The sequence below is a fragment of the Aythya ferina genome, assembly GCF_964211825.1.
Source record: "Aythya ferina genome assembly, chromosome: 3".
Taxonomy (NCBI): domain Eukaryota; kingdom Metazoa; phylum Chordata; class Aves; order Anseriformes; family Anatidae; genus Aythya; species Aythya ferina.
Window position 1 is genome coordinate 34,313,752 of NC_140298.1, and position 21,478 is coordinate 34,335,229.

At 36.3% G+C, this 21,478-nt stretch overlaps 1 protein-coding gene across 3 annotated transcripts in view; it reads right to left on the reverse strand.

Annotated features, from left to right (window-relative positions):
* Positions 1-21,478, reverse strand: part of BTBD9 (BTB domain containing 9) — a 126,422-nt gene that overhangs the window by 12,404 nt on the left and 92,540 nt on the right. For all 3 annotated transcript variants that reach the window (XM_084515042.1, XM_084515043.1, XM_084515044.1), the window contains exon 11: positions 1,357-1,435. In XM_084515042.1, the coding sequence (XP_084371168.1) occupies positions 1,357-1,435 (79 nt within the window). The remainder of the gene's footprint in view (positions 1-1,356; positions 1,436-21,478) is intronic.

Below are 21,478 nucleotides of genomic sequence, written 5' to 3' on the forward strand. Positions count from 1 at the left end.
AACAAGAACAAATTTGTAATTAGCATTATGTTTAAAAGCCCATAAACCTGTTACTCTTCAGGGCTTAAAGCTACCGTTAAGAATTACAAATTGGAGGTAATGTTTCTTATAGGCCAATTTGCTAAGTTTACACAATGTTCCTCATATTCTTTTTTTAATAAAGAAATGAGAAACTACAGAGATTGGCATGAGAGCAAATAGGACTGTCTATGCTGATCAGTAATGGAAAAGGCTTCTTCATGCATGCAGAACAACCCTGAAGGCAGTTTCTGATTACCTATTTCTGAGAACTCATTGATGAAGATTGAACCACACACTACAGGAGATGGTGCTTAGAAAGAAAAATGTTATATTTGGTTCCATGTACTGGTCAGCTTCTTTCTAATTGTCTGCTGAAAACTGATGTTGACATCTCGTATGTTGTCAATAGGAGCTCTAAAATTGGACATAATGCTATTTGACAATTCTGCCCATGTCTAAGAATTAGCTTTCCCTTATGCTAAATATGATCAGAAATACCAGAATGGTTAAGGTTAGATAGGACCTTTAGAGGTCATCATCTGGTCTCATCCTAACTTTTAATACTGCTGGAGCTGGCAACCTCTAATACCACTATCTACAGTTCATTGTAAAGGGTGAAAGTACAATGTTCTGAACTATGCATGTGGGCTGTAGACATGCATGCATAAAACACAGAAGCAGCTCTTGGTGCTTAATAATAAAAGACAGAAGCACAAGTAAACAGAAAGAGGATAATGTTGCACTGGGTTATTGTGAAACATTTTTTCTGTACAAAATTAATGGAAAAAATCTCTTTGGTCACTGTTAGTTAATTGATTTACTGGGTAAGATAATCAGTTATAAGAGAATCATATGCAAATAAGGTTTCTTATGAAGAATGAGATTTTTCTTATGTTTTCTTCATTAAAAATATAAAAGTCATAAAACCAAGTAATCAGAGCCTATACAACTTTCTCTAGTGCAGTAAAATTTTCATCATTCATCAAAATAAAGAATAATTTAAATACTAATCAAACTTGACAGGAATGTTTGATGGCATTGTGCACAGGTCAAAACTAGAAACACTTTCCTGTACCTTGTGTGTAAAAACTAACCAAACAAATGTATTCTGCACACTAGCAACAGCCCTTCAACTCTGTAGAGTCTGGGAAGATGATAACAGTTCACTAATATTTAAATACAGAAAGCATTCATTCTTATTTTGCCAGATTGCCAGAGGAAGGGGGAAAAAAAGCACGTACACTTTAGCGAGCATCATTAATTTCATTGCAAGATATGAAAAACTATACGGTTATATATTCATGAAGAATACAGGCTGTCTTAGAAGTTCCTTACCTCATTAGCTGTGTTGTGAGTTCCAACTATTCTGATAAAAGATGCAGGCTGTTTATCAAAAGTGATTGTTTGCCAGGATCTACAAAAAATTCCAGAAAGACATACAAATTTTAGATATGAACACAACAGCTTGAAGTAAAATTTACAGGGGATCCATTCAAATGGCAGTACATAATCACTTAATAGGACAAACAGAAACACTTCTCATCACCTGAATTTCGAGTGCTACTTGTTCACATTTATTTTCAAGTGCCTTGACTCTGCTTATGTGTATTTATACATACCTTATACTACTATAATTTGTATGCGGGAATAACACATACTATTGCTGAAAGTTAAGAAAATGGTAACAGGAAAAAAATAATAAAAAAAAAAAAAAACAATTTGAATGCAAAGTCTAAAATCCTTGACAGTGCTACTGGCTGTGTAAGATAAACAAAAGATCAGATAAATAAAAGTAAATGCATCTGTTAAGTACTCATGAGAAATCATCAATCATCAGAGCTCAGTTAAAGAAAATTACAGCTCTAGGAAAAACAAACAAGCAAACCTCTCCATTCCATTCTGTAACATGTAGTGGAGGCAGAGGATCCAAGCTTCCCTGGTATGGGCCACGTTCTTCCAGGACACTAAGCATGACACAAAGCATTTTCCTCAGCTTGTGTTATGACAATTCACCATCCGGACACAAAGGCAGTGGGGAGACCAGACCACTCCTCCCAGAGCTAGAGTGTCACTTTTGGAGTGTAGGAACTACATTGGGAACACTATAATCTGCCTTCATTTGTACTCTTCTAATTTGGGTGAGATATGACACATCATATGGAGCCTCCTGAACAGCAGGCAAAGGACATCACTTCCCACCACAGCTTTGTGGCCACAGAACATACTAACAGTGCAACAGAGAAAAGAATGGGACCTGGAGGCTTCGGTTTGATGCCAGTCTTCCATTGCATTAGATTAGTGCCTAAACATATTAGAACGTAATACTGGTTTTTTATTCATAAAACAGTAAATCTAGATATAGAATTTAACTGTTTAGAAAAACTAGACTCTACCAGGGAAGGCTTCGGTGACAAAATGTACTTAAGTATAACTACATAAACTCACTGAAGAGGAAAAACATTGGATGAAATTTTCCTGAGTGTGTCCTAAATACCTTGAGAAATACTCACAGAAGAAATAAGAGACCAAAGCAAAACTGGAACAAAACACCACTCCCCATCAGTAGAGTGCACCAAAGCCTTGTAGTATTAGCAGCTTTGCTGTCACGTACTAGAATTTTACCCTAGCAGAAAGCTATCATCATCTCTGACACAAACATAGCATTTCTGTGTCTAATTTAGTTGACTATTAGGTTTTCAATCCTGTCAGGTTATATTTGCTTAAAGAAGATTATGAGCCTGATTAAGACCTAATTTCACGTAGTTTACTGGTATTACTGCATGAAGTAATGGGTGTGATTATAGTTACTCATCGTAATAGAAGCACAAGGTCTGAATCAGGCCTCAGAGGTACAGCTGTTACCTTTCTGCGCTTCACAGTTTATTTATATCCCTTATGTGGCTATGTTCTCCTTATTTTAAAGCTCAGGCTGTTTCTTCAAGCTTTAAATTAAATATAAATAAATATAAATTTAAATTTAAATATAAATATAAATATCTTGACTGCTTCAAGATCTGAAAGGATGTCATGATTTAAGCATTTTTTTCCCTAAACAGAAGAACAATTCTTCTCAAGTTTCCTTCTCATATTTCTCTAGTACAGCCACTCAGTTAATCTTCATGGCCACATGTAGACTACATAGTCCCTTAGCTTTTAACCTTGAAATAGAGTCCCAAGATGAGTGGCTGTGACAATCAGACAATTACGACACTATTTCTCACAACAAAGTATTGCCACAGTTTACACAATGTATATGTTTTTACATTTACATGTGGACTCTGCGAGAAAAGTGATGATGTAAAAATCAGAACTCTCAATTCAGTGGTTTGTAAAATATTCTAAAGATGTTCTAAACAAAAAGGGTTTAAAACCCCAAGGAAGTTTCTGAGAACAGCCTATGCCTTCCTAGCCTCTAAGACAGAGCTTGTGTTCTGCGACAAGAAAAAAAGGTTAATTAGGGACCACGAAATAAAATATAAATGGGAATGTATTTTTTATAGCAATTCTGAGTGCTGGTCAAAAAGCACTGCTAGAGTTCAGTGCAGATTTTCTCAGGATGGCAGTAAATGACATTCTGTCATATGAAGTGACACCAAAGACAACACATCCATTCAGTAATAGAGAAGAACACGATGAATAGCAAGAGGTTGAGAAAAAGGCTTCTGAAAATCCTTTGACAACATTCATCTCGACCAGCAACTGCAGGAACCTCCTAAGTTCTTCCACTTCCCACTGCAAGTCCTTTCTTTTAGCTACACCGATCCAGATTATAAGTATTCTTTTAATAATACCAAAGCTTGATAAAAAATACTATAAATAAATAAAATTGAAAAAAAGAATGTGAGACTTGAAGGAGATAGGGTTTTCAATAAATTAGGTCCTAAGAATATTTAGTATTTTGGTGTGTGTCCATTTTATTCCCTTCCCATTGGAGAAAAAAAGACAAAACTATACACAGCTTGTAGAGGAGTTATTAAAATTCAAGAATATTGCCACTGGAGAATTAGTACTTGATGGGATAATGAGAACATCAGGTCTCTTAATTTATTTCCTTAGCAAAAAGGAAAAAGCAAAACAGAAAACAAGCCAAATGGATTTGGAAAAAGTCACTTTTGAAATAAGGAAGACAAACGTCCATCAGTAAAAATCTGCAACAATTTCATCTGTAACAGTATATTTGAGAACATCGATATATATGTATTTATAAAAAATACCTCTCCAGTACAAATATAATTGTGCAGCAGAAAGATAATTTATGCAGTATAACTATACCATATGGGAAGAAAGATTACTGACAACAAATTATCATGGCATATCTGCTTTCTTTGTATTTCTTTTTATTTTTTTTGCTGATAAAATAAATTCACTAAGACTTCTATTGATGTATCAAACCATAACAATTGTTCAGTGGTGTTCCTCAATTAAACAAACGACATCTGAGGCAAGCTTTAAGTTTCCTTTAAATTTTCTTCTTTTGTTACAAGTTACCTCTTCTGGTACTCTTAAAATAATTTCAATTTCTCTGCAGAACTTTCATTTTGTAAAATGTTTTGCAAAGGTGTAGTCAAGCCATGTATATTTGCTTATTTTATTCTGTCCTAACAAGAGCTAGTCCTTCTACTCTCATAATTCCTTTTGATGGTCTTTACAAAAATTTTCTCCAAATTCTATGCATATCTCTGGTGTTGATGCATTCGTATGTCACTGTATAAAAGTAACAGTAGAATTAAAACATATCAAAAGCATCTTTTTTTTTTTTTTTTTTTGTCTGAGATTAGACACTTCTGTGTAGTAACTGTCTTTTCTTCACCTTTGCTTCCCTATACCCTTTCCAAGCATTTTCCCTATTCCCTTTCCAAGCAAACAAACCTTTCAAGCTAGTGAATGCTTTCATCATTCTATACCTAGGACATGGCCATTACAAGGCTAACAGAACTTCTTTCTCCCATAAACAGACATTATCATCTGTGAACTTTTTACATCTCTGTATTCCTTATTAGTGACCCGTTATAGAATTGACTTTCACAGAATCTTAGAATGGCTCAGGTTGGAAGGAACCTTCAAGATCATCAAGTTCCAAGCCCCTTGCCATGGGCAGGAATGCCACCCAGGCTTTTCAGGGTTTAGCATTTTTTAATATTCAAGAAGTGTAGGTTGTTTTTTTTTTTCCTGATTTTGCATATGTCTTAGTGGTTGATTCAATTGGGATTTCCTGCTCAATCGTCAACAGTTGTAGCCGTTACTTTGGGATGGTCATCTTTAAGAGAAGACTAGGGACTATCAGCCTACTCAGATTTATACTAGGGTCCTCAAACTGAAATGCAGAGCACTACATGTTGTTTGGCCAGCAAAGGCCTCCTGATAACACAGTTCCATTTTCCAAAAGAAATTATCCTTGTTACAGCTCTATGGTGTTTTATTTAACACTCTACATCTCACCTCAGCCATCCGACTTCTAGCTCTCTTGTTCTGCATGACTCCCCTAAGGAGATGCAGTAATTGATGATTAGCATTCCAAAGCCATGCTTGCATCCTGTGAGCCTGTCATATTTAATTACATTTTAACTATATTCGTCTTCTATAATAGCCTGAACATAATTTAGATAATTATCTTTTGCTCTCTTATTCTCTGACTCTGCCCGTCTCACTTAGAGCTCCTTGCAATGAAAATCACTTTCTCTGCTCAAATGTATAAACAGACTCTTGGGCCAAGTGCTTTCATTTCTCCAACAGCAACAGCTGTCACTGAAAACTCAATGGCTCTGTGCATCCCACAACCTATTCACCATATTATTCACAGGAAGAAAAAAAATCATTAGAAGCCCCTGCACTTTCATGTTTCTTCCTGTCTTTTTCTTTATTAGCCTATTGCAAGAAGAATGCAAAAAAAAAAAAAAAGTCCACATAAATTATAACAATAGCTTGCTATTGCTTAAGCTATCTATAGCTCTAAAATAGCAATTCACTTCTTAGATAATTTAATGGCTTTTCTCAGCATTTTAAATTCTTGCCTAGTTATCTCTATGAAAACGTGCAATCTTTCTAAAGATTTATTATACACAATGGGATATAAAGAGTGACCCATCCCCTTTACCTTTATTTCCTCCTCTTCGAAAAGGAACAAATTAGGAAAGAATTGAAAGCTTATCTCTTACAGAGGTTTTCTAACAAGTCTCTGGCATTACAGAAATACTGCCACACTGTGGGATCACCAGAGCAGCTCTGATTATAGCTGACACCAAGCTCAGGCCAAAGACATAAGACCAAAGAGAAAGCTGTTATACAACATTCACGAAGATGTAATAACCATATCATATTCATATCATGGCTTGCTTTAGGCTAAACATGCGAGGTTCGTGTATGCATGCTGCAGCTTTGCATTTTCCAAAGTGACACACAAGCTCCGTTTTTTGTTCCTCACTCCAAGAAGAGAAGTGAAACAGTTGGGAAGCAAACGTGGAAATTAACCACACACCTTGAAAAATTCCAATTACCAGCAAGTAGCCTCCATCTTGTTTTCTAATGTTTGTCCACACATGCCTCAGTTTATAAGTGAAGAAGCTCTTCCTAGTTATTTGGATGTGGACTTTTTCATTTATGACTATCATTTTTTTTATTAATGAAATACAGCATTTGTTGTGATGAGCAAGGAGACGTTTGTAAAAGCAGATGAAAGCAAAAGGAAAGAGCAGTTGTGTTGTCTTTCCATGCATCAGTCTGATGACTACTGATGAAAACAAGACAGCAAGCTAGTAACTAGTAGGTGAAGCTGCCAAATAAAACATTTTGCGCACACAGAAGCAAGCCAACTGAGACTCGAGAAGTACTGTAGTATGTTCTGCGTGGTAAGTATTACACCTCCTGATTTGTTACCAACTATTATATTAACCTCTGCTATGGAGTACCTACGAAATAAAGACAGAAGCATGCACTAAAATTGCCCGTAACAGTTATTGTTACACAGATAATTTTTTCTTTATAAAATACCCCAAAGAAAGATCTACAGCTACCTCATAAATTGCCTATAAAAAACATGTTTTACATTATAACAGTACTAAAAAACAAAGTGAAATAAAACTACCTCTCTGTTAAAGCTGTAATTTAACATATTAATTCAGAGGGTCAAATCCATAAAGCACAGAAGTCAGTCAAAGTTGGTATCTGGCACAGCCAACCCTTTTTCATCCTGCTTCCCAAGCCCCACCGAAGGGAAATGAGGACTATGAGAAAGCCTGTGAGGACTCAGAGGTCATCTACATTTTAGTTTTTAAGACAAATTAAGCACAGTTCTACCCCTTATCTTCTTCAACTAAAACCTGAGACCAAAAGCTGAGTTTCCATCTATCCTGCTGTCATCATGACAGCACACTCACAAAAGGCAGCTTTGAATACCTGATATTTCTAAGGATGCAAGGAAGGTGGAAGCTTGAAGTAACAGCTTGCTTTCTGCAGCTCTCTTAGAAACAAACTCACCTAATAATGCATCTTGATTATATTTGGTATCTCTTCCATGAACTATAACATACTTTATCCAGTGTCTACTAAGGGGAAAAAACACAAAGGACTTGCAATACTAACAGAAGAGATAATAAAATAAAAATAAAAAAATTTCTGTTGCAGTGTTTGTTACATAGCTGTGCTATATACTGACAAGAAAGTATGTAATGCCACCCACCCCCTTTGGGAAAACTCCCCAAAGTTTTATTCTAAATGTTTCCCATATTGAATAGACACAATTTAGAAACAATCTGAACAAAACTTGAGGTTACTTTTGTAGTTATGATTGGTCCCTCCACTGCTATGGCAAATCCAAACAAAATATCTATATATAGCTGTATACCTCACAGCTGTAAGAACACTTCACTAAACTGCGATAAACCTGTTATTGTACATGATTTATTCTAGAAACTAAATGTGGAGATTTACTGTTGAAAACAAATGTGGGCTTGATAAAGCAGACTTATTAAAAATTCTGACATAAATTAGATTTACTGAAGTCTATACTTAATTTCTGACTTCTTTAAGAGCCTTCTAATATAAAAGACTCCTTACAGAATTTCTGCTTTCACAGCTTCAGGGCTTACATTTTTGCTGTTTTAGAAACAATATTACATTAAAACCCACTAAAATATAGTCAAATTAAGCAACAGCAAAGCTAAATGTAGCAACTTTTGTCAAATATATCCACATGCCAATATAGGCATCAAGTAGCATTTTTATATTGCATAAGTTGTGTATTCATATAATATAGGTTGCTCAGATATTCTACAAATTTTAATGGGTTGTTTTTCTGTACTTCAAGAAATACACTTTATATTTCAAAATCCTACAAAAAAAAAATTGATTAGCAATTTGCTGCTAACCTTCTGGCAAAACACGATGAGCTAAATTTTTATGCGGTGTCAGGAACTGTGTGTGTGGTATCTACACCTCCACCCTTGGTGGATGGCAGTGGTTGCATACAGAGGTTGTAGACTTGAGTATCTTGACCTAGGAATTCTTCTTATTTGCATACTTTTCTGTACACTATAGAGCATGCAAGCAGAAGACACACATGCACAATCCTAGAAGTTGAATTGGTTTTGTTGTGTTTCCTCATTACCGATATTTATTGCTCTTGATGTCCATTTAGATAGCAAAGATGAAGCACCATCCAACACATTAACATATCCAGTAATACAACGAGGTGGCTGTTTGTAACTTTGAGGGCTTCTTGCCCCTGTAATCCTATGACAGTCTGTAAGCTATTTTTATTATATAACTTCTTGTACAAATGGAATAGTTGATTAACAGCAAATACATAAAAATATTTTGAGAGATATGAGGCAGAATCATGCTCCCTATTAATCAGTTCCTTTGTAGCAAGTGGTGTAACGCTATTTATCGCTCTTCTCTCTTACATTCCCTTGGGCATGATTTCATGGACCACTCGTAAAAACTTCACATTTACAGCAACCACCCTTCTATTACTGTCGATAACATCTAATTGACATGTCAAACATCCAAGGAATGCAGTAAATTGAGCTGCAGCCTCTAAGAAGAATGAAACAGTGGAAAAAGTAAATCAGCATGTGCCTCCTCATAACAGCAATACAAACGGACCGAGGTTTGCTAATGGAAGGGAGGAAAACTGTAGCTCTTTATCCTACCACACTGAATTATCTATTAACCTCAAGGTCAGAAAACAAAGCCTGCTGACTTCAGGCTCAAACTTGCGTGGGTTGCCTAGAAAAAACTGTAACCTGCATCCAGGACTGCAGTCATTTTAGACATGAGACTAAAGTGAATTAAGACAAAATAGCAAGCACAACTTCTGCTTCTGTTATCATGTTATAGAACGGAAACAATGCAGCTGCCCTCCCTTGTGATTCTGATAAAACTACACTTAGTATTTCATTCCAAACTCTGTACCTTAACACTAAATATACAGAGACAAAGTAGAAGAAGTTGGGTAAGATTAATAAGCATCATTTTAAAAACTGAGGAAACAGACTTACGACAAATGAGCATGAAATAAAGTCAGGCAAAAATTGTTTAAGGAGCAAACAAGGTGACAGAAAAAAGGCAGAATGACTTTATAAATATATGGTTGAAGTGTATTAAAATCCATTAAGCAAGAAAAATTGCTTTATGGGGATAGAAACAAAATAATGGGATGAAATTAGGTAACACGATGTTCAGTACTAGCATCAAGAAAAAAAAATTACTGTGGGAAATCAGTAGGAAAAGCAAAGAGCAGAATGGAAGCACTGTCTCTTAAAGTACAGGAAACAAACTGATGAAGTATTGCTGTAAAAAACACACCGCATGCCATATAGTACAGAAATCCCCAAAGGATGGGCCTAAAGACATTATAATTCTTCCTTTTTGTGATTCATGGATATAATCTGCCCAGGTACAAATACTACTGTGAATAAATCAATGGATTAATTCTGTATATATCTTTACACAAAATATTTGTAATGCTAACAACTATACTTGTTTTGGCCAGCAGAAGAAGACATGTACTTTTCAAAGTTTTAATGACATTAGATCCTGAATACCAACAATCTAATTAGTGCAAATCTTTAGAAAGAAAGCAGAATGCCACATTTAGCATATGATGCATTAACATCTGACTGACCTGACTATACAAGACATCAGCAGTTGCTATATTTAATGATTGTGCCTGCAAGAAAGGGAAACTGAAGACAGAATAGTAACTTAGCATCTAGTTCATGAACATTTGGGCATCTCCTATTCATTGGGTTGTCAGATGCAACAATCAACTTCGAAGTAAACAAACAGAAATGCAAAACAACAGTGGAAGTATTAGGCATCCCTTTTCAATCTCAAGCAGATAAATGAGCCAGTTTCATAGGAGATCTATTATCTGGATTACTTTTGTAGTGTTATTTATTTATAAAGGTACTGAGAGTGTATGTGTGTGTGGGCATGCGCATGCCTGCAGGTATGTGTGTGCTCTGACTCACTGAGTGCAATCTGATGTACTGCCACAGGATCCTTCTGTAAAATAGAAGTGGTAATCAGCATCCTTGAGTTCTGACACAAAAGCTGAGAATTTGTGCTGATTGGAGGAAAAAACAAACAAACAAACAAAACTTTGCTTAACAGAATGCAAGAGAGGAGTAGTATTCTTCTCCTATTAAGAAAAATTGGATTTTTGTTACGTTGAGCAGAGTTGGCAATAGCTGGAGAAGAGCTGTTAAGACAACAGGCTTTTCCTGAATTGTCATAGGTCAAGAGGCTTTATGTCATAGGTTAAAGTGGGGCCCAGGTGCTTTATTGAGGGGAAATATTTAAGTCAATTTTCAGAGCCCATGCGAGCAAGCAACCACAGAAACAGGAGAGCAGGAATTTAAAATATCTGAGAGGGGCACAACACGCTGAGGTAAAGCTCAACCACAGTGTAAAAGCAAAAAGAGGAATAAACCTACTAAGATGAAGTTTTCTTACCCTATAAAATAGCTTTTCCATGGCAAACAGCAGAGTGTCAAATAGGCGAGACTGACCATCAAAAAACTGTAGTGCTTGTTTCAATACAGACTAACAGCCTAGATTCTGACTACAGTTTTTAATTTCATTTTAGAAGACAAAATTAATGTTTACTTATAATTTCATCCTGGTAAATGACACAGTGATCATTTCCTATTATCTTCACATTTAGTCTGCACCTACTAAATAGTGTTATACAGTGAAAAAATATGCAATGTGTAACTCCCCATCTTACTGATATTCTTTAATATTAAAAAGTGACCACAGTGCAATCAGGCAAAATATATCCACGTATTCATGCTGTAACTCTCAAGGATACATTCATTTCTTGTACTTCTACGCTATACAGAATGTTTGCAGACCAGATACATTGCTTCAGAAAAGGGCTGCTCGGATCTCCATCTTAGTGTCTCAAAATCTTGCATTCATCAACATAAGCAAATATTTCTTTCAATTTAATTCTCTGCATTTCAGATTTTTTTTTTCTGTGCCCTTAGGCTTTCCAAAAGCATAGAGGTTTCATATTTCACTATTAAAAACAGTGCTTGTATCATTTGATTTATTTTTTCAGCCTGGCAGAAATGACAGATTAAGTCAAGAAGAAAAGGCACAAAGGGGAGAGGACAAAGTTTTGTGATTACATCTCAGGAGTATGAATACATAGACCAGGTCTCAGAGCTTCAGTATCCAGGAGCGTTCCCTACCTATAAAACACAAATCATCCTTGCGAACTTAGTATTGGTTCTGCCAATCCTGATTCATTAACACTGGTAATTAGCTGTTTTGGTGGCAGATACTGAAAACAGGCATGGTACCACATTCAAGTAAATGCAGAATAGAAGGAAAGTTGATAGTAAAGATGTTCCAAAATGGAAGGGGAGGAGCCCTTTCCCTCCTGCTGTAGAGTGGGATAAGGGCTCTTAACTTGGAGCACAAGAAGAGGGGAGGTCAAACTCCCTCTGCTTCCAAGCAGGAACTTGAAGCCAACTCTCCAATTGCCCAGGACAACAACCCACCCACTACACGGAGTGTGCTCCAGAATATGCATGCCAAATAGCTGAACATTCACTGAACTATTCACTGAGCTAAAAGGAAATATGAAGAAAAACATTGTCTTCCTTTTCTAGTGGGTTAGGTAGGTTGGAAGGAGGAAATTAAATCAGTACTTTAAGGGAAAAAATATATATTTTTAAAGGCACGGGGAAAGTGATGTCAGTAGTGGTAAGAACCTTCACTTCCTCTGAAAAAAAGCTTTCCCTTGCTCATACTGGTTTAATCTAGCACTTCTCTGCATAGAGAAGTTAATTTTCTGAAGGTGACAATATTCACACTGTTAAAATCTAAGTACTAGCTCTGCAACATCTATTCACCAAATATGATAAATATACAGAAACAGCCCCCCCCCCCCCCCCCAACAAATATTCTGTCTATGAAGGAATGCTGTATCTCTGGCATTAAAGGAAAAATAAAATGGACTGAGAAAGACATTGACATTGAAGCATATTTGAATTTACCCAATGCACGTGAAAAATTAAACAAAAAGCCTGTGAGGTGGTTGATGTCTCAGAATGACAGATTTACCATAAAATGCCAAAGTGCATGTAATGAAAAGTGTACAGTAATGAAAAGGTGAAAGTGTAAAGTAAATTAATATAATCTTTAAAGAAAGAGGTAGAACTACAATCAAAAGTCCTACTGAAAAGCCCTAGAAACTGCTTGTTCAAACAAAAACTCAAACTGGTGTGCAACAGTCTTTCAACTATTGCTCAGTAGTGAGTTCGAAAAACTGCTGTGTCAGAATAGAAGGTGAAATTGCATTACCCAACCCATGACTTTGCATTGGTAAATTCTAATTTAAACGTCATCAATTTCTGCACATTTGAGAAATCATCTGGAACTGTATGTTGGATTAAAACTCACAGGCATCAAAAACAGGAGGCAAGGAATGTACAGGAAGGCCATGCTTCAGATAAATGACAGCACAGCAGCTTGTGATGAAAGCACCATGGCATGAAAGCATCGTGACCATTTAGATGGCAGCACAAAAATCAGCAACTCTGCCACCAGCTGGCCTTGCTCAAATTCAATAGGGATGAGTAGTCGCAAAGATGAACATATAAATGAAAGGATGGCTAGTGCAGAATATGCAAGAATAACAGCAGCCAGAAACCAGACAGATCTAATCTCATCCACATTCATAACACAGCAAACAAATCCCTAAGTGGCTAAACCAAACACACTATGCCTTATAAACAGGAGCCCAAAAATTTGAGAATCAGGAAAAGGAAAGAAAAGGAGAGAAAGGGCATATCTGATTATGAGGAAAAAAAAAAAAATGGGGTTCATAAAACAATTAAGACAGTCTCCCTCTCCCTTCTCTTAGGGAAGCACTTGCTTTTTTAAGTGCTTTCACCCTTCAAAGCAGAATGAAAATACACTTACTGAAAAACCCTGCTATATCCAGCCCTTGCAGTAAAGCAGTGGTTAACTGTAAAGAGTGAGAACTAGCTTATATTAAAATGTAATCTCTTACAGTAAGAATAACTTAAAAGTTTAATGTTCTATCACAAAACCATTAGAAAGCTATCTGGCAAGAATCAAAAAGGAAAAGACATTAGGAAGTTTAACTTCTACTGAAATGTCAGTGTAGTAAATAATAATTATTGCTATTTGATACAAATGAATAAAAATAAATAATTTGATTTCTATTTTAAATGTGAGACTATCTGGGAGATTATACAATAGATATTTTACATAAACTTAAACATTTTATTTGAAAAAACATTCAATAAAAAAGTGCTCACACATTCATTTTAAACTAAATTTCTTACTATGAAAATTGAACTTCCTTTTATTTATCAAAGAGAAGTAGAAAACTATTGCTTACTGCAAAGCATGATCAACAGAATATCATACTCATAAGTAGATTAAGCACTCATGGAGGAGTAAGGCCTATTCCTTTCTTCAGGATGTATCAGACTGTTTGAAATATTAAAAAAACAAACAAACAAACAAACAAAAAACAGTTAAAGTGAAAAGTAATTCAGCAACATAGGAATCAGGTTGCCCATTTCTAGTGAACACTAGGGGTTTGGAAAACTCCATGAGATTTCACTGTTGTAGGCTAAGGGTTTAAAGTCTTCTCTGTGCTTAGTCCCTCTAACCCAGAAAAGAACAAGAGTAATTTAGATCGGTCAGCACAGCTCGGCTCTCCATAGAGTTTCCTTTTATAAAGCTTTTTGTGTACATCAGTGACACACTTTGGGATAATAATTATTTAAAGTTTCCTTCTTCTCCCCTCATCAAAATGTATTTTTCCTAGATGATATATTATGAAATATTAAAACATACAATTATTTATATCAGTAGCTTGACAATTTTCAGAGGTCTCCAAAGACACACTCAAGGCTTTGATTGCATGGGAGAAAAACACCTAATAGAACTATCAGTATTATTGGTTATTGCTTGTTTTCTCTGAGGCGGAACTGAGCTGACATCCAAATTCATGACAGTGTTACCGTGATGTTTTCTGCTCCATCCTCACATTAACATCCTGAGAACATGGCAGTCACATGGCAAAGCAGAGCAAAGCAAAAAAGAGCTACACAAGCTTCAATGCCTATGGTGCATGCAGAGCTGCAGCATGGTAAAGCATTCAATGACATGCACTGCAGTCTGCAACTCCTTATTGCTCTTTTCAAGGCTTGTTCAAAAAATCCAAGCATATTTGTGGCTGAAAAGCAACAAGGAACAGAAAATAACAGTGGAAAAAAAGCATAAGACACTAGCAATTTGAAAACCTTGTGGTCCTGAATCACTGTTAAGAAACAACTTAAAAGAAACCAGGCCTTTCTTAATCAAACTAGACTCAGCTAAAATAAAAGGCAGCAAATTAAATACTAGATGCAGAATTTTCACGCTTCCAAGAGCCTCCTAATGTTCTGAAATAGTATACAACTCCAGTTTGTGCCTGTGAAATCTTTGTGCTTAATAAGGCAGGTATGTGAAGCTGCAGCTTCTTTCTTCTTTTGCTTTATGAGAATCTTTCAAAATGCGAGCATATAAACACAAGGTAAAATACGTACTTCAGTGCCTCAATCGTTCAGGGCTTTTAAGCTCAATAATTACACAAAATGACCCTTTATATCTGTCTGACTTGCTTCAGTAGGCATTACTAGCAACATAATGAACAGATTAATGAGAAACCTCAGTTTATTTTTCTGAAGTGAGAATTGAAATTGAGCTTAACAATGTAGCAATTTCCCAGACATCTTGCTTAACTATATTTCATCTTTGTATTGTATGAATGTGGCTGCACCAAGACCTGGACTTAGAGAAGACATTCAGATTTCACAGAGTTGCTGTGAAATTAAACTTCATGTAAAATAGAATGAACTGTGGTCAAAATACACTCTGTTTGACATGAGGTACAAGAACATTTCTGCTGTGAAATTAACTCCGCGTACAATAGGATGAGCTGTGCTTTAAATACACTGCTTGACATAACAGGTACAAGAACAACTCTTTTTATCCTGTTCCACTCTGCCACTTGGGAGCTCAGGCATGAAACAGAACTAAGGACTAGACAAAAATTAGACAAAAATTTTATTTTCTCTTTCTTGGTATGGCAGGATAATAAATACATGCGAGACAAATGGGAAGCCACAGAAGAAACAATGTGAGCATATGGACAGTTGGAAGGGCAAAACAGTTAAGAAATGTTTAAGATATTTTATTATAAGAGAAGATGGTCGGATGAAAGTGGTTAAGGAGAAAGCAATGGAGGAAAGTGGGTATGAGTGAACTGCAGATGAGATCACAGAGGGGGACAAGATGAAAAAACTTCTATATTTGTGGTAAAGTATGAGGAGCTACATGTATGAGTACATAACTCTAAATCAAAAGAAATATCCATACTATGATAGAGTTTACTATGATTTCACATATGTATACGCAGGGGGAAAAAAAAAGTGTTTGTCACTAATATTTTGCAAACTGGAACTATTTTCTACCTTTAATTCCTCAAACAAAATGAAAAACACTTGTTGTGCATTAAAAAAGCTGTTTAGAGCAGTTAAATGCAATAGCTGTTTTTAGCCTTGGATCTCTCTAGAGTGTTCTTTACCTGCAACTTGATATCAAAGGAAATAAGCAGGGTCCGAAAACTCAAAAAGCACACAGGACATCATAGAATGAAAATTTGAAACACTGAACAAGAGCAATAAACCTCAAGGCTGAAAATTATTCTTGAAAAATTAACAGGACCAGTTAAAGAAAAATAAATTTTGTTAATGAAACTTGCATCCACATCCCAAAGGACTTTTCACAAGAAACTTCTAATTACATCCAGGCAAACTATAAAAAAAAAATTAGAGGAAACTGAGCTCGGAATTTAGGAATTGAAATACCTATTACATAATAAGATAATAAGCAATGGAAATAAGAAATTAAGTTTGGAAGTTATTAAACGTCTATCATAACAGCAGTATACTTTGCATAATTAACATGAGTCCAGCAGAAAAACAAGTTGATATAATGCAATATAGAATCACAGAATATCCTGAGTTGGAAGGGATCCACAAGGATCATCAAGTCCAACTCCTGGCTCCACTCAGGACCACCCAAAAATTCTGAGCATGTTATCTGAGAGCACTGTCCAAGTGCTTCTTGAACTCCTGCAGTCTTGTTGCCATGACCACTGCCCTGGGGAGCTTGTCCCAGTGTCTGACCACCCCCTGGGTGCAGAACTTTTCCCTAACCCCCAGCCTGACCCTCCCCTGTCCCAGCTCCATGCCATTCCCTCGGGTCCTGTTGCTGTCCCCAGAGAGCAGAGCTCAGCGCCTGCCCCTCCGCTCCCCTCGTGAGGGAGCTGCAGGCTGCCATGAGGCCTCCCCTCAGCCTGCTCTGCTCGGGGCTGAGCAAACCAAGGGACCTCAGACTCTCCTTAACATCTTCCCCTCCAGACCCCTCATCCTTGTAGCCCTCCTTTGGATGTTCTCTAATGGTTTTATGCCATTCTTAGATTGTGGTGCCCCAAACTGCACACAGTGAGCCTGCACCACCGTAGAGCAGGACAACTACTTCCCTTGATCAGCTGGCAATGCTCTGCTCAATGTACCCCAGGACATGATTGGCCCTGTTGGCTTCCAGGACATGCTGCTGATTCATACTCAGCTTGCTGTCTACTAAAACCTCCACATCCCTTTCCACGAGGCTGTTCTCCAGCCTCTTATCTCCCATTTATATTTATCCAGGGTCTCTGGTGCAGAATCAGGCACTTGCTCTTGTTAAACTTCATGCAATTGGTGATTGCCCAGCCCTTTAATTTGTCAATATCTCTCTGCAAGGCCTCCTGGGTAGTCTCAAGGGAGTCAACAGCCTCTCCCAATTTAGTGTCATCCACAAACCTAGTATAGCTCCAAGTCCTCCAACCAAGTCATTTATGAAAATATTAAAGAGAACAGGACCTAAAACAAGTCCAGCAGAACCCCACAAGTGTTATAAACCTTTTGAAAATGAAACCATGCCCTTCACCAGGAAAATGATGAATCTGTCCCTAGACAGCCATATAGACAGTTGATACCAATTGCCCTAGAACTGCTCATAAATAAACAATATTTATTGTCTCCCAAATTCTGTCAGAGTATTCAATTCCTTTTTTTTTTCCTACAGGGAAACTTCACATTATACATCTGCTATCATGGATTACATCCATTTTACAGTAACTATACAAGAGAACTTTAAAAATGATACTCTGTTGATAACCTTCATGATAGCCTGTTTCATATTTGTCTTCATGGGACTTATTTTATCAAAATAGTCGTTAACTCTGAGGTCTGACTCCTACTGGCCTTTGGTATCTTGGTTTTCATTTGACTTTCATCCCTTTTGTCAGCAAATTTTTTTAACAAGTGCACGACTATTATTCAACACTAACGTGCTCAAGCCAACTTATCATAAATGCTTAAAAAAATAGAACAAAACATGGGTGTTTTTCATTACTGTCATACTGTGTAGAGGAAAACAGTTTATTGTGGAAAAGAAAAAAAATGCCTACATAGGGCATTTTAAAATTGGCAATTAGACAACAACCAGTATGCATTAATTGGCTATCACTTAGGGGAGGTAAGGAAGCTTTCCCTGTGAAGATAACAGGCATCCAGTTTGTCATAAGCCTTTTTAAAAGGCTGTGAGAGATGAGGAGGTTAGAAGTAGTCTGTCAGGTTCTGTCTTTGAGCACTGAATTATTAATTTACACAAAATACTACATTGAAAATATCATTAGAACAACCCAAAGCAGCATACTGAGAGTTTAAAGGGAAACTTCATACTTCAGTAGACTGCCAAAATCAATATATGCTATTTAAGCACAATTTGATTTTATTTTCTTTCTCATTGTTTTGTTTGCCACTTAAAAATCATCAGAGATGTCTGTTGAGGTTTGTGTTTGCTGCCTTTATGGGTCACTCTATCCCGCATGCCAGAGATGCAGCAAAATGATGTGGTGACCTCACAGATCACTTTGCAAGGCAGCACACTAATGACTTCAGCAAAGGACTGTAACTCCACTGAAAGAGTATGCAGACAGAAAGCCAGGCAGTGAAGAGCAAAGCAAACAGATCTTACCCACATGTCTTTGAAGACAGAAAAAGAGAATAGAGAATATAACTAGCAAAGTAAATTTTCTCATTGCAAGTATTCTATCTCTTTGAATATAGGCCCCTGTGAAATTCTCTTGAGTTCTAACTCCATCCACTTTCATTTGCTACTGCTGCATACTCTGCAGAGAAAAACAAGTGAGTTACTTTTCTAGAGTCTACTGCAGGATATTTACCACAGACCTAACGCCAGGAAGTGTAAGCCCAGGATTTCAAGATGTCATCAACCACCTAGAATTCACCCACATATCTAAAATTTTTAAAAGAAACAGAGATAATCTGGGGTATACTTTTTCAAAGAATTCGTATTTCAGCCTCACACAAATACACATATAATAATATTAAATAACAGATTCTCAGTTGACAGTTGCTCTGAGAGGTACCTGTAGTCAAACAGGCAATCATAATCCCAAGGACATACCTACATTTATTTATTTTTTTAACAAAGATATGCATAAAACTAAGTGATTAGAGTTCATATTTTTGAGTGCTAGGATGCCTAGCATTCACTAAAAAAATCAGGATTCAGATGAGACAAAAAATAGTTGCAAACTCCGAAGGAGAGAGAGAGGGCTGTTGCATTCATAAAAATAATGAAGACTGAAGAGACGAGGGTGTAGTTGCTTCTGTCCTATTATGCTGTAGTGTGGTTATGGCAAGTTGCTAAATGTGAGAATCCTTAACTGGTTCCTTAAACCCTAGGATAAGTCAGTCACAGTGCACAAACTGATTCTTGCTTGTCCTTGGGGAGTGCTTGAAATGCTTGACTAAAAGGCGTTCTGAGTCAAATTTCTCTCTTTTGGAACTGAGATGTTTGCATAATATACCAATGTATTCATGGTAAGGGGAAGGACAGAGACAGAATGAACTGTTAACTGTAAATGAAAAGTTAAAAGCCCTGTGGGAGGTGAGATGCCTGTACTCTGCACAAAAGTCCACAAACTACTTCATATAAGAACTCAATCTAGAACACATTAGATAAAGTGGCTTAAGTAAGAAACTAAAATCTCAGTACTAGAGAAAATAAATCTCTTGCATCTAACAGGAGTATTTTAACCATTACCCTATAATGGTAAAACAGACAAATTGCACCATTTCTGCCTTAATGCAGCATCTGTTAATCTTGGTTAAAATCCAGCTCTTCGTCTCCTCTGTAAAGCTAAAATAACTTGTTTGTTTTTCTTGTAGAAATAAATCCACATATTTCAATTATTATTATTTTTTAAGTACAGAAACTGAAAAATTGAAAGTGGTTCGATTTTCTCTTCTTTATTAAGATGTCTCCTTCACCAAACTGAAACCTTGCCCTACAAGTATAAAGTGAGGGGCTTCATTCAGTGCATGAGTCACTGAATGATGATGTCTCTTCCACTCTACACTCCACCATTGTTGAACACCATAAAATGTTAGCTTTTTTTGGTCATAGTAACACCATTTTTCAATAAAATGGAAGTGGTCCATCTCTAACTGTAAGCAATTATGATCCTCTGTTCTTTACAAAAAAAGTCCTAATTTTTGTAGCCTTTGCCATGTCTATAGTACTATTTATAAAGCTTTTTATTTTATGTATATGAATATGTAATGTATAAATTTATAAACATTTTATGTATGTGTATCTATGTACATATACATGTACTATTTAGATGTAGCAATCTGCTATTATAATCAAAGTAATTTTTGAGCCGAAGTCACTTCAGCATTTTTGAAAATCTAATGTATTTAAATAGTTTTCTTTGGTGAGGTGGCTGTAAAGATGTGATTTGCTGACCATAAAGTGCAAAAGATTTAAATTTAATAACAAAATGCTCTCAAATGCAAATAAATCACTTGAAAACCGCGGGATAGGGCTGGGGTGCATTCCACAAATCTTTTAACTTATCGCATTTACAGGTTATATAGTATTTAAATGTAGTTGCAGAGGATAAAAAGTTTTAAAATGAAACATTTTTCAAATGAAAAAGATACATGAAAGATTTTTCAAATTGATCCTTTTTCTTTACAATTTTCTACTCTTTGCTAAATTGAATTGTTCTGGAGTTCACTGAGCTTTTGTAATTTTAAGTTTTAGGACAAGGGCATTATTTGTTGAGAACAGGTAGAGACAGTGTTACAACACTATAAATCAGTAGACTTTAAATTTAAGACAGTCATTTTGGAAGCTGGATGCATGTCTGTTAGAGCAAGAAATTAGGGAAAGTACAATTCTCTAATTCACATGAAAACAGTTCCTGCAGCCACTGCTTTGAGAACTGCCAGAGCACTTATGTTTTGAGTCAATAACTTGAAGTGTGTATCATGAGGCAACAGCCACCTGCAGTTCAGGAATGCACCTATATTTGTCCAAGGTTAAGGGTTTCAAAAACCCCTGGTTTGAACATTGTGAACAGATACTTGAACTGAGCAATCAACTGGCAATTCCAGCTGCACTGTGCATACTTAACAAAATGTTCCTTTTGGCTGGTCTAGGCTATTAGTATCAAAATGTACAAATATGAAGCACAAAACATTTTTACTCTCTACTCCCACTGCTGGGACAAACAAAAAAAGAAAAAAGATTTATTTTTTTTCCATCACACGGTGATATCTTTGAAAATGATTACATATTCTTCACACTTTCTCCAGAACTGAAGGCAGAACCCAGGATTTCTGCTCATCAATACCCTGTCTTTTACATACAGTGAAAGAATGTGTCAAGTTCTCCTTCACCCGCATGTCTAGCCTGCACTGTAAATGCATCTTTGAATTGGATATGTTAAGAGAAAGAACAAAAACTTTAGGAAATGTGCATCAGCAGTGTTGCTAGA